Source organism: Mercenaria mercenaria, chromosome 6 (genome assembly GCF_021730395.1).
Source record: "Mercenaria mercenaria strain notata chromosome 6, MADL_Memer_1, whole genome shotgun sequence".
Taxonomy (NCBI): Eukaryota; Metazoa; Mollusca; class Bivalvia; order Venerida; family Veneridae; genus Mercenaria; species Mercenaria mercenaria.
The window spans coordinates 85489587-85503997 of NC_069366.1; the positions used below are offsets into that span (position 1 = coordinate 85489587).

General features: G+C 35.1%; 1 protein-coding gene across 3 annotated transcripts in view; it reads right to left on the bottom strand.

Moving 5' to 3' along the window:
* Nucleotides 1-935: 935 nt before the first annotated feature.
* The window catches only part of LOC123548333 (alpha-tocopherol transfer protein-like), a 36503-nt gene continuing 23027 nt past the window's right edge, over nt 936-14411 (bottom strand). For all 3 annotated transcript variants that reach the window (XM_045335518.2, XM_045335516.2, XM_045335517.2), the window contains exons 2-8: nt 13755-13910; nt 12646-12805; nt 6849-6910; nt 6155-6354; nt 5067-5177; nt 4011-4134; nt 936-3705 (exon numbers count right to left, since the gene is read on the bottom strand). In XM_045335518.2, the coding sequence (XP_045191453.1) occupies nt 3563-3705; nt 4011-4134; nt 5067-5177; nt 6155-6354; nt 6849-6910; nt 12646-12805; nt 13755-13908 (954 nt within the window). In that variant the 5' untranslated portion in view covers nt 13909-13910 and the 3' untranslated portion in view covers nt 936-3562. The remainder of the gene's footprint in view (nt 3706-4010; nt 4135-5066; nt 5178-6154; nt 6355-6848; nt 6911-12645; nt 12806-13754; nt 13911-14411) is intronic.

Here is a 14411-nt window from a genome sequence, read left to right on the forward strand (position 1 = left end):
TGCCGATTTATATGTTTCTCCATAAATAATAAAAAAAAACAGTGTTACGCCTTAACTAACGGTACATTACTTTGACTTTTGATTGCCATCATTAATTGCTTCCGTAGTAGCCCACGACGAGGGTGTTCAATAACGAAGACCTTGAAAGAGTTTGTTGACAAAAACACTAGGAAAATCGATTACGTGGATCACATTGTATGATATATCAAACGAAACAGCGATCCTTTTTTTACAAGAAAATATGAGAATAAATTTGTAAAGATCCTCATATCTAGTATTTACTCGTACTATAGTCTAACGCGACACCAACATGACTATCCCAACTGATAAAGAGGTTGTGGAAATAGAGCCGATACAGGTGATCCTGCATGTAAAACCAACATCAAAGCGAGAATTTAATTGATGGGGCGTATATGGATAACAACACTGATATTCTCTTTTCAAATGAAACAGAAAAACACAGAATATTTCAGAACACAGTAGAGCAACAATTTATTGTTTAAATGTCCAAGAATATTACAGTCATTTATACAGTATATACATCAAAAATACACCAAGAAAATTATGCACATAAAACTATACGGCTGTAAGAAGTTACATAATACATCTATTTTTGAAGAAGCAAATTTTTTTACCGAAGAACATCTGAAGTTGTCATTTATCAATCGATACAGGCTATCAACGATTCACTTCCCTATTAAATATTATTTCAGTCACAAACATTTCCATTTTAATCACAGCCAAAAATGTTCAAATATTCCTTTGGAGATTTCATAATGCAATAAAATGAAATTTCGTAAACAAAATCAAAGTCTGAAACAACTAACTTACCGTGCACGAATTTACAGTTTAACTCATGGTAACGGGCTACTACTGTCTCTTTTACAATGACATTAACAAATACTAAATGCAAAGCAAAACGTTATCTCAACTTTCTCCGTAATCGAATAATACTTGCTCGAACTTTATCCATAAACGAATAATTCATAAATAATACTACCTAACACCAAGACTTACTCGAACTTTATCCGTCCCATACGAATCATGCAAAGTTGAAACTGGCAGATAGCAAGATTTTATCTATCCATTGATCATAAGGTAATAGAAGCTGTCATCAAGATTTTAGTAGGACAATATCCCGTACATATAAACTTCACTCATACTATATCCATTCACGGATAAAGCAAAGAAAGTTCCGCATATTTGACACCACAATCGTGGCCCGTGTACCCTAGAATAAAACCTGGGTCAGGCTTATGAAAAACGAATAAACCCTTGTCTTAACTAATAAAACTAGCAATATTCATCATCTTTCTAAAGATTAGATATTATAAACTGTTTTTTTTTCAAATACTGATTAAAAGTTGGATTCAAGTCTGGGATTCTTTCTAATCGTAGGAAATTATCTCAGAAGTAAGCGAGGAACCTAGATATCTTATTTGACATTATATGACAGAAAATGTACAACTTTACAAAAGATGCAAGTTTCATTGAGTTATGCAAGGATGGAGTGTCTCTATACAAAAGTCATGAATTTGTCATCAAAGTACAGATTTTTACGTAGTCTCTTATTATGACAACTTGCTCAATAACTTCAAATCAGTCGAGCAAAAAGTCAAGCACATGACATCATCTTTACATTTGAGCCGCACCATGAGAAAACCAACATAGTGCATTTGCGACCAGCATGGATCTAGACCATCGGCGCAGTCTGGTCAGTATCCATACTCTTTCAAACCCTATTGCAATTAGAGAAACCGTTAGCGACCAGTATGGATCCTGACCAGACTGCGCGGATGCGCAGGCTGGTCTGGATCCATGCTGGTCGCAAATGCACTATGTTAGTTTTCTCATGGTGTGATTATTATTTACTTTACAAATCATAATTCGACTAAATGGTATATTGTAGAAAAAATATTGATCAAACTCAAACAACTACCTTAACACTAGCTGTTCGTAAGCAAACTTTACATGAAATATGCGAATAAACAATTTTTACAGTAAAAACTTTGCTTTTGAAGTCTGCAACCAAACATAATATATATAGTGAACTTGATAAAGGTATTGCACAAAATTTGCTGCTTTCTAGCTTGGCCGTATTCTAAAGAACAGTTGAGTATATTGTTTAAAAAACAAACAGATAACCAGGCGGTATAAGAAACAGACTGACTCAAAAGGTGATTTCAAACTTGATCACTTCAAACTGTTTTCCTCCGTCCGAAGACGGAAGAAGCTCACTGCATTACATGTATTTTTATTTTTACTGGAACTTTGGAGTTGTTGCAAATCTGCTAAATTTTGTTTACGAGGAATACAAAATTTGAAAGTATAAAACATGTCATTATACGTGTAATCTAAATCTAAAAATTTCGCTTAGATACAAGACTACAAATATTAGATATAATGACATGATATCTCAGAAGAATTTTCTTAGACCTAGTTCTCTCCAATGACTATGTGCACTGGTTGTTTCTAGACAACACTGTATAAACAATTTAACTTGATGTAAACGGCTCTTTATCTACATTGTATAACACTATCACATTTATCATCTACAATGTATCGAACTCTCCTTCTACATCAAGATTTAATTCCTAGAGTTTTTCGTAGAACATTCATCTGTCCATGAGTGTTGATGAAACATTTTATTGATGCAGTCGAAAGTCATTTGACAGGAGAGTTTGGTGTCTTGGTAACTCTCTAATGGTAAATAATGACATTTTCAAAGCATCATCCGATACTGATAAATATCATGAAATGATAACAGTTATGAAGGGGCAATATAATGTTACAAGATGCCAAAATGTTTTGGCTTGAACCCGAAATGTGTGTCGGAAGGTCAGTAAAAGTGTACGACATATTTATGAACAGAGGGAACAAAGTGTCTAATGTTTCCCTTTACTTATAAATAAAATGCTTAAAATAGAAATAAATAAAGTACCTACTTAGTGTAGATACGATATCTTCTATCAATAATTATAACAATTCCACTTAAACATTTAAAATTATCTAATTATTTGACCTAGAGTAGACAGGTGAAAATCATTAGGTGAGCAACTTTGTCTATCACAACTTACTACGAACCGACGGCCATTGCCAACACTACATGATATTTACTAATCGTATTATGAAAACATTCTACGATTTCACAAGTAAAGGACTGGACACTGTAATGTCTGTGTAGTAATAATAAATAGATACTGTTTAAACATGTTGTTAAGAAAATCGTAGAAGGAAAACTTTTATATGCTGTGACGCATTATATCATACGCATTTATCTCTGGACTACACGTGTGTTTGGTCTCGTTCACTTTTCATTGGAAATTTCCAACAATAATTGCCCAGAATAATATTCTGATGTCTTCAGGAGCAACGTGGCAATGGCAATGAACAACATGACGCGGATCAACACGACAATTCATCAAGCAATATGACAAGGGCGTCGAGAAACATGGCGATAGCGTCGAGCAATATAGCGATGATGTTCAGCAACATTGCGATGAAAAAAGCCATGTCAGGCAATCACAGAAGTTTATGAAATCAATTTAATGACACAATAGCCTCAAGAAACATTGAGTTTTCTGAAGGACGCCTGCGGCAAATCGTCTTGTGGCTTTAAGCAAAGATCAACTCCATATTTTCCACTATGTAATTCCTGAATGAAGTCTTTAACGTCAGGTTTACAAAGTTCTGTGGCTAAATTATCTGAAAAATAAATGAAAGAACAATATTAACTGAATGCCGTACCATCTGTAACATTTCATACACGTATGGTAACCTTCAAAAATACAAGTTGGGAGGCCAGTTATGGATAACTTGACGGTTCCTTGCGTATGGATGGATAAATGCTTTTTTGTCGCTATTTTTAAGACACACTTGACTTCATTTAGATGGACACTGGGTATGATTATTACCGTAAGAGTTAAACAGTCAGGAGAGATATGTCAAAGATCAAACGGGACGGTAAAATGCAACGTAACTGTATAAATTGAGACTTTGAATACACTTACTGCATATTTCTTGTATTGTTCCAGCGTTTGCTCCTGTATAATCGTCTGGTAGGTATTCTTCTGGTAACATACACTTGTCTATCTTATCATATACAGACGATAAATTTTGTCCGTGTACGTGCACCTACAAAATATATATTTCCAAGACTATATACTTTATTTCTGACAGAAGCACAGACCTGTCATTATTCACCGTTCCTCGATGATGTATATCCAGTTTAACAATATCATGTCTAAAATTTGTATTCAAGTTTCGGTTACATACACGTAATTGGAAGAACATTATGGGTTCTATATTATAGTAATCGTATATACAGACTCGAGAGGTAAAGACTGCGGCCAACTCTAAACGCCTCCGTACCTACGTTGGTTAATAATATTAATGTAACCAAGCCTTTGACAACAAAAAGTTTGTGATAGTTGTACATGTATTTATCTAACGTTTCTTTTCCAGGTTAAACTGATACGACACTATTGTCAATGTGTCTTAATCTGAGCCGTGCCATGGGAAAATCAACATACTGGCTTTGCGACCAGCATGGATCCAGACCAGCCTGCGCATCCGCGCAGTCTGGTCAGGATCCATGCTGTTCGCTAACGGTTACTCTAATTGCAATAGGCTTTGAAAGCGAACAGCATGGATCCTGACCAGACTGCGCGGATGCGCAGGCTGGTCTGGATCCATGCTAGTCGCAACCCCACTATGTTGGTTTTCCCACGGCGCGGCTCATCTATTAAATTTTGTTAGAAAAGGTTAGGCATCTCGTAGAACTATGCTATATACTTTTTTGGAAAATTTAACATGGAAGCATAAAAAAACAAATATGTGCATTTCGAGTAAAAGTTCGCGTTAAGAATGTAAATTGTTTAAGTCAAACTTCACAGTAAGAAACATCTTAGTATTAAGTCAAAATTTAAGATGAATGAAATAACTGGTGTTTTAAGTAGAAATTTAACACTCCGATCGTGGATGAAACAGATAACTGGCGTTATAAGTAAAACAGTCACACTCAGAATGTTGACGCTATTGTCTCGTGACATTTGCAATAAACTTACCCTGTTTCTCAATTTCTCGCTCATCATAGGCCGGATCATATTGAAAATACTTTCGAAAACTGCACCAGTGTTATAATAATGCAACTCTTTTATTCGTCCAGGCAACGCCTTCTGTAACAGAAGAACATAAATCATTGGTATTTTATCTGAGTCTTAATAACATGTTGACATGTGCGTACTTCCAGTTTATTGATAAAATGTCCCCATACCGTTTGCTTAACAAAAGTTCCTTCTGTGTGTGTTTTTTTTTTCATCGTGAAAAAGTGTTTTTATTTTCATTACTTTATTTTCTCTTATAAAACACTTGTATATCTGCCATCTGTAGTTTATTATTGCTCGAGTCTATATGATGTTATTGTTTTGTGTTCGTTTTTTCTATCTACAGCTTAAGGGAAGGCCAGTCTCTAATGTTGTCAGAACTTGTTGTCCGACTCTTTTTGCCCTTTGATTATATATGTTGGTATTGTTATTGTACTAACTTCATATCAAAGAGTAATAAAATATAATTAAATCAAAATCAACAAAAGTTCCCGTAAGCTTAACTGTTTTTTTTTCTGTTTAAGTTTAAGTCAACTGAGGCAAAGCATAATGTTTATAAATCATTGTCATATATCCTCTTTCAAGATAAAAAGTCTGCCGACCAAGATAATTTATCTACCACTTGGTAACTTACTGCAGTTGAACTGTATCAGTTTAGTCAATATGCTTTTCTATTTCGTTTTTATAGTTTGATTGATGACTTCCTATTTTTATATTACTTAATATGTAAAGGTAATTAGGAATACAATGTTTCAAAAAGTCTTCAGCGGGAGTTCTTCTCCATCTTTCGGGGCTTAGGAGAGTTATCCACCTGGAGGTATCTCCCATACGGGCACTGGCAAATCTCCCGTTGGAAGACCACATTCCACCTCCCTAACTCCGCAACGTGCTTGTCTTCCCGCGGGAATTAACAAATGGGATTTTCTCAATTCAAGAGTTTTAAATTTTATTAAATGATTATAAATGGATTTCGGTTGAAATCTGTCATATAACACGATCTTGCTTGTGTGTAACAAGCATTTTTTGTGTAATATAAAAAAAAAACTTGCCTGTGTAACAATCATGCATTTCTTTGTATTTTCCATTCCAGTCGAGACAAAATGATGCCTGGAAAACCCTGTCATATCTATCACAAATACCAGTCCGTTCACTTGAATGTTTTCGTCGAGTAAAATATAATCAAACAAGGCCAGATTAGCTCGCATCACGTCCTCAAACGTGTTTACTTTACCTTTTGGGTCCATTGCACCTATAACAGAAAATCAGATAATTTGGTTTATCGTGTTACTATGCCTAGAAAACTGTGGTGCCATGTACTTCAGCAAATGGATAAGCTATCACGTTTTAACGCTGAGTTAAACATTACATTATTATTGTAGACTTATTTAATTTCCATTTTATGCTTTTATAAATTTTAACCCGCAATTATTCATTTTGTATTCTGCATTTTATTTACTGTGTAATCATAAGCATGAATTAGCAAAATTCTTATTTATCTCATCTTTAAAATTTGAAATCCACGAATTCATGTCGTGAATAGTTGTTTTTGACTAAACCACGAAATTTAATGATTTTGTTGTATTTTTCTTGTTTTGTTATAAGCCATACAGACACAGATCAGTTCACATGGCGACTTTCCAGCTTTTTATGGCCAAGGAAGCCACCAGATAACTTGAGCAAAGCCACCGCCCTTCAACAATTCGTGTTAGATGGGGCTGTTCTGCCTTTGTCATTAATACTTACCAAGTCTAACTATAACGAGTTTTCTCCCTTCTCTATCTCGTCCAGGAAGTGGAATATAAACGCTGAAATATTTAAAAAAAAAAAACATTGTTGTTATTTAGTCACGGTAAAGGCAATTCATCGTTAGATTTTGAGATGATTATACAAGCTTTATGCTTTTTATTTTGTCAATGTTACCTTACAACTTAACTATTGCACGTGTTTCCTCAGAAAAAGCAAAATCAAATGACATTATACAAACACAACACAAACATAAAAGACGTACTTGCAGTTTAAACGAATGGTATTTTGACGAGTTCCTTGTAAACAATGTCAGTAAACATTTGATATCCTTTCGCTGAGTAAAAAATACCTCAAATAAACAAAATGTGGCATTGCTGAAAATGGAATCTTAAAGACAAACAAGTCATTAGAAATTCAAATTTTATTCCTGATTTAAACTTGATATCTATTAACATAACATTAGTGCTGTAATGACAGGATGTTGTGATAGCGTGCACTAAAAGGGAAATGGACATGATCCGTCTTGAACCCCTTAAACGATATAAGCGACATTTGTAGGAATATATGAGCCGTGCCATTGGAAAACCAACATAGTGGGTGTGCGACCAGCATGGATCAGGACCAGCCTGCGCATCCGCGCAGTCTGGTCAGGCTCAATGCTGTTCGCTTTTAAAGCCTATTGGAATTGGAGAAACTGTTAGCGAACAGCATGGAGCCTGACCAGACTGCGCGGATGCGCAGGCTGGTCTGGTTCCATGCTGGTCGCAAACCCACTATGTTGGTTTTCTCATGGCGCGGCTCATATGAGGAAATAGATAAATCATGCCACTTTTATAAACTGAATTGCCTGTTTGAAGGCAAATAAACAACAACAAAAAATAACAAAACAAAAAAATAAATAAATAAAATAAAACCAAAAACAAATAAAATGTGTATTTTTGTTCACAAAAAAAACTGTATTCTTTCGATGTTGTGACAGGTTGAAATGTACAAAATAGTTCGATTAAATCATTGAGATCAACAACATTCTAAAGAGGATAAACAAAATTCAGTACGAAAACTAGTCTGCATGCCATGAATATCCTACCACTTTAGATTTCATACAGTTTGCTGGGTTTTAGTGATGAATATAGCCAGTCTATCCCTCTGATCCATGACATTCCGTGCAAAGCATGGTTGCAAATTCATTCCGTGCAAAGCATAATTGTAAATTATCTAAATACATGTACACTGCTAACTTGCGTACAAATTAAACCAACTATCAGACAAATCGAGTCTGCAATATTTACTATTTGTTTTGTCCTCATTGCTTCTGAGGGATCTATTTTTCAGATTTTGTTAGGGCCCAATATATTATGTTGTTATTTAGTGATTAAGTATATATTACATGATATCTATTTCAAGAAAAAAAATAAATAAAAACAAAAACATTAGATAATTTTAGGATTTTATTTAATGATAACATCCTTACATCATTTAAAGATGTTTCAGCAAATAACCTTTTTATTTACACTACAGTATGTTCTTTGATTTTAATGCCGACCGTAACTTGGTAAATTCTTGTCCGGGCTGTAATTCTGTCATCCATGAAGGAATTTTGAAATAGTTTGGCATAAATATATTAACCTTTATGAGACGACGTTTCATGTGTAACACTCAGACCCCTTTCTACACTGTCAAGGTCACACTTAGAAGTCAAACAGTCTGTTTTGTGTCCGGATCGTAACTTTGCCATTCATCAAGAGGTTTTAAGGTTTAGGAGTATATCACCAAAACACAGAAATATTTTATAAGCGAACAACATCGTTACCAATATTTTACCTGACCATTACATGTTATGCCATACTGTCCCGTACTGAAAATATTCTGAAAAAGTTGTCCCCCTTTGAAAATGAATGCCTTTTGTAAAGAAATAAAAATAAACAATCGCTGAAAACTGTGTTCCACTTAGTTATGTGAAATTTCAACACTCGCAGGCTATTACAAATGCATCAAAACAAACATGTGTAACAGTTCTTTGAAAATGGTGAGTTTTTAAAAGCGCTTGACTGTCTGGAAGTGGGGCCTGTTTAAACAATTCTTTTTTTCGGAATTCAATGCTTATATCAGTATACTGAAACTTGTTTTGTAGAGTAATATAAGTATATACACGCTATCATTACAAAAACAACACAACAAGTGTCAGTATACTAAAATAAACATTGAATTCCGAAAAAAAGACTTCCTAAATGGGACCCACTTCCGGACAGTCAACGCCTTCAAAACTCACCATTTTCAAAGAACTGTTACACATGTTAGTTTGATTCATTTGCAACCGCATGCGAGTGTTGAAATTTTACATAATTAAGTGGAACACAGTTTTCAGCATTTGTTTATTTTTATTTCTTTACAAATGGCATTCATTTTCAAAGGGGGACAACTTTTTCAGAATATTTTCAGTACGGGACAGTACGGCAGAACATGTAATGGTTAAGTAAAATATTGGTAACGATGTTATGCGTTTATAAAATATTTCTGTGTTTTGGTGATATACTCCTAAACCTTAAAAGTACTTAGCATAAATGTTTATCAAAATGAGAACCCTAGCTCCAAGGTCAAGGTGTTAACAGGGTTATTTTTGTGTCCGATCCATATTTCTGCTATCCATGGAGAGATTTTGAAATATCTTGGCATAAATGGTAACTATAATCAGACAATGTGTCACGCGCAAGACCCAGATCCCTTGCTCAAAGGTCAGTGTCATATTTAGAAGTCATATCATAATAGGTCTTTACGTGTCCGGTATATAACTCTGTTATCCATGAGGGGGTTTTGAAACAACTTGGCATAAATGTTTACCATAAGGAGGCAATGTGTTACGCGCAAGACCCAGACCCCTAGCTCCAAGATCAAGTTTACACTTAAAAGTCAAGTGAAAGGTTAAGAGGGTCTGTTCATATCCGATTCGTAACTCTGTCATTAATCATGTTACAATCTAAATATTTTAAGATTTTGTACCAATTGCAAATTAGCTCAGTGGTAAAGCATACAGTCCATGTTAAACAGATCTTTTACCGTGTGGGTTCGAATCTCACCATCGACATTATTTTTTTTTCTCGTAAACATTTAGATTCCCTCATGAACTATGTGACAACACAACAGAGAAGTATCATAAGCCGATATGGCAGATCACAAAAGTTTACCATTATATCAAAGATGATATTGACTAAATACATGCATTTAAGCCATGCAAATAATAAACATACTGTTGTTTTATATAAAGGCATACATACAAATACAATCCACCAAAGAAAGAAACAAAAATATGGGAATGAAAATGAAAACATTAAAAATATTCCCCGATAACGAGAAAACGTGTCGTGCATAACAACCAGACCGCTAGCTCCACGATCGCTGTCACATTTAGAGGTTAACGGTTTACATGGTGTGTTTCTTGTCAGTTTCTTGTCAGTTCCATACCTATTCCGTCGGTGAAGACATTTTAAAATTACATGGCATAAACGTTCCCTATATCAAAATAAGGTGTCAGATCTCTAGTTTCAAAGTCAAAGTCAAACTTAGATTAAAAAGCTAACGTTTATGTTTCTTGTCCAGTCAATAACTCTGCCATCATCAAACATTACTTGTCACAATTTTCCCTATGATGAGTTAGTGTGTCATGTTCAAGACCCAGACCCTAGCTCTAACGTCAAGGTTACCTTCGGAGAAATTTTTTCTCTTGTCGAAAAATTAGTCATAACTTAACTATTCTGGCATATTTTGCGCATCGAACTGTAGCATTCTTGGACAAACCTCGGGGGCGTTTGTCACTAATAGTGCCATCTCTTGTTTGAGCTTCAATTCTAACTTTGAGAGTTACATATATTTGTACTTATCACTTTAAAATGTCAAGGTCAGTAGTGGCAATTGTCAAGTTACCTTAAAGACACACCACTAACTAACTGTAACCTTTTGTATTTCCATAATGCTGTCTGACTAAAGTACATCTCCTATTACGCTATACTTCGGATCTGAAGACGTGCTATTGATAGCCTCGTTCTGACAACCATTCCGTTAGCCAGGCAGAAGGCTTACTTACAACATTTTGTAAGAATAAAAAATCTGTAAGCGACTGGTCCCGAATTCAAGTCCCTGACAGCCTACACATTTTTACTTACTTACAACATTTTGTAAGAATACAAAATCTATATTTAGACTGGGTTTTTTATAATTACATTTTTATGACGTTAAGTGTCAGCCGGTTAGCTCTGTCGGTAAACCGTTAGCTCTGTCGGTAGAGCACTTGCTCTGTAAGCGACTGGTCCCGAATTCGAGTCCCTGACAACCTACACATTTTTTTCCTTATCTTTGACATTCGAACAAGTCGTCTGATTGGTTAAAATAAAAAAAATAGAATTGCGAAAATAAAAATAGCAATTCTGGAAATCAAAAATATACAGAACACGATTAAGAATGGGTCCTTCTCGGATCTTGGTTTAGAAGATCAAGTATTTCAGTCAGATTGTTCCATAATTGTAATTATACATTTTTGTATGGAGAAATGAGAAATAACAAGTGTCTAATTACAGTTTGACAGTAACAGATATAAGGCTAAGACAATGTATTACTAAATATATTATTCAATTAATGTAGTAGTATGCACGGTACTTCATGTATTAAGGTGAGTTTAGATCACACTTTGTTTCTATATACAGTGTAAGATAGTTATTATTTTATTTTTTATAAAACTATACTGAGAAGAGAATGACTGAGTAAGTTTGCAGATGAAGTTATGAAAACCGGACTGAGCTTGTCCACCTGTTATCTTGTAGAATAGTTGTATAATACCAGTATTACCAGAATTATTTGCACAAAGTTCATGTGGGAGGAAAAGTAGACCACTAGGTATTGGTGGGTCTTTAACTCTTCTAACTTGTTAAATACCGATGGATAAAAAGAAATGCTAGAGCCTACAATTAACGGTCAATGCAATACGTTAATGTTACACACCGATAGCCACACGAAAACTACATGCAGATATAGACTTGCCACAGTTCTCTACTGCGAAAATCTAAAGTGGTAATTTTGACTGGGAATTCACGGCATGACCACCGACTAGAAAATCTTTTCATCTTTTTTTTTCATTCATTACTCATATATTCTGAACAGTCTTTCTTTGAGGAGAAAAGGGACATATCTCTACAAAATTTAAAAGAGCCTCAGGAATTATCTCCTGTGGACAAAACATGGGGTCTGAACACAGACAAGTGAAAAATATCAGGAAAGTTGGACGAGTTTCCAACAATTCTGCGATAAGAAACACTTGGCGGTGTTTATTGTTTTGTATGTGTTTAGTATGTTTTGTAGCTTGTTTGCAGTGTCCTCTTTAATATGACTTTTTCTAAATATGTGATTTATTGTATATGCTATGATAGAAAACTTTATAATTGAGCCGCACCATGAGAAAACCAACATAGTGCATTTGTGACCAGCATGGATCCAGACCAGCCTGCGCAGGTCAGGATCCATGCTGTTAACTTTCAAACCTATTGCAATTAGAGAAACCGTTAGCGAAAAGTATGGATACTGCGCGGATGCGCAGGCTGGTCTGGATCCATGCTGGTCGCAAATCCACTATGTTGGTTTTTTTATGGTGCGGCTCAATTATTATATCTACAGTGTACTTGTAAGAATGCATTGCTGCGTCGTCGGACATTCATGACACTTCCATTTCATTACCGTACATAGTCGTAGGTTTCCAATTATCTATGTTTCACTTTTTTTATATAAAATATCTATTAAGTCATTTACGTACCCTTGTTTGATAATGTCTTGTATTCGGTTATCTGAAGTACTCACTCCATTGTACCAGTCAGAATATTTTGTTCTTACTGTCCAGTAGTTTTCCAAAAGTTCTCGTGCTCCAAGCTGACTGAATTTTCTCGCTCGCAAAAACCCAAGCAAATATCGTGCATCTAAAATTGAAACCGGACCATAAAATCATTTCAAACTCAGTGTTTATTATCAAATTATTATGTACCAATCCTTGATTAGAATGGAGTACGTCAAATTTCATTAATGTCCAGGAAGTGTTATAAATATTCGAACTGTTACATATTCGCCGTTAAAAAGAAAAATGATTTATAGTTTAGCATTTAGTGGGTACAGGCTCTTCTGTATTGCATGCAGAATAATTTTTCTCTCAAAAACTTCATAATAAAAGCTCATCATCTTATTGAAATGATTTTTTGCGCAAAAAAAAGTATGATTACCAACTATATAACATTTATAGCTGCATTCTGTCAGGTAAATATTACATATGTAATTGAGTACGCGAGCAGGTGCAACATATCTATTTGATTAAAACGACTAAATGTACTTCAAACGATCTCAATTTGTCAAGAAAATTTACAATTCTAATTCATGCTTTAAGAACATCTGCCAGTATGGTACTTGTGCGCGATTGTGAACGATATGTTTGTCTTTCCTGTTGCATGCGTTTACAAGCGTTTGCACGCGTTTACAAGCGTTTACATTTTTTTTTCACCAAAGGACATCCAGCCTGATAAAGTATCAATATATTCATATACATTGTATTTTACGCAAGCCTTTGCTGTGTGTCATTGTTTTAATTTACATATTCATTTGCATCTGAAAATATTTTCAATAAAAATTGTCGTTTTTTTCTGCTTAAGTCTGGACTTCGGTAGTTTTTTTGATGCAGCTCAGTACAGTTTGCCATGGCGGGCATTTACTTTGAATGTACATATTAAACAAAATTGTAAATATCCAAAATGTCAACTAAACATTTAACGCAGTTCGAAGTAAGGGTGTATACAATAATGATGCCGTTGTTATTTTACGGTTAAGCGGAGTACTTGGCACATTTTAGTGTACTTCCCTTGACTGTATTACGTAACGTACCTGTTGGCGATTGTAACCATTTTTGTTGAGCAACCCAGTCACTCAATGCCTTTAACGCCCCGACTCTTTCCTTTGGGTCCTCATTTAGTTCCCTTTTTGCTTTCTGTAAGCTTTTATCGTCTAGTGTACACTTGTAGTTTTCGTCTTGAGACATTCCTACAAAGACAAACACGCGAAACTAAGAAACCAAGAAATTTGAACTTCTACATAAAACAAGCTATCTCAAGAATTATCTTTTCATTGCATCTTTTTAAGAAGACATATGAGCTGCGCCATGTGAAAATCAATATAGTGGCTTTGCGACCAGCATGGATCCAGACCAGCCTGCGCATCCGCGCAGTCTGGTCAGGATCCATGCTGTTCGCTTTCAAAGCCTACAGCAATTAGAGAAACTGATGGCGAACAGCATGGATCCTGACCAGACTGCGCGGATGCGCAGGCTGGTCTGGATCCATGCTGGTCGCAAACCCACTATGTTGATTTTCTCATGGCATGGCTCATATAGATAACTGCACACATGTTACAAAATACTATGATTAAAGTAAGCATGAAAGCTTTGCATTTCTGATGAGACAGGAGTTAGAAATAATGATTTTCTTTCAAAACTAACAATAACACACAGAAACAGTCTATACCGGTCCTAGGTTATTTACCGAC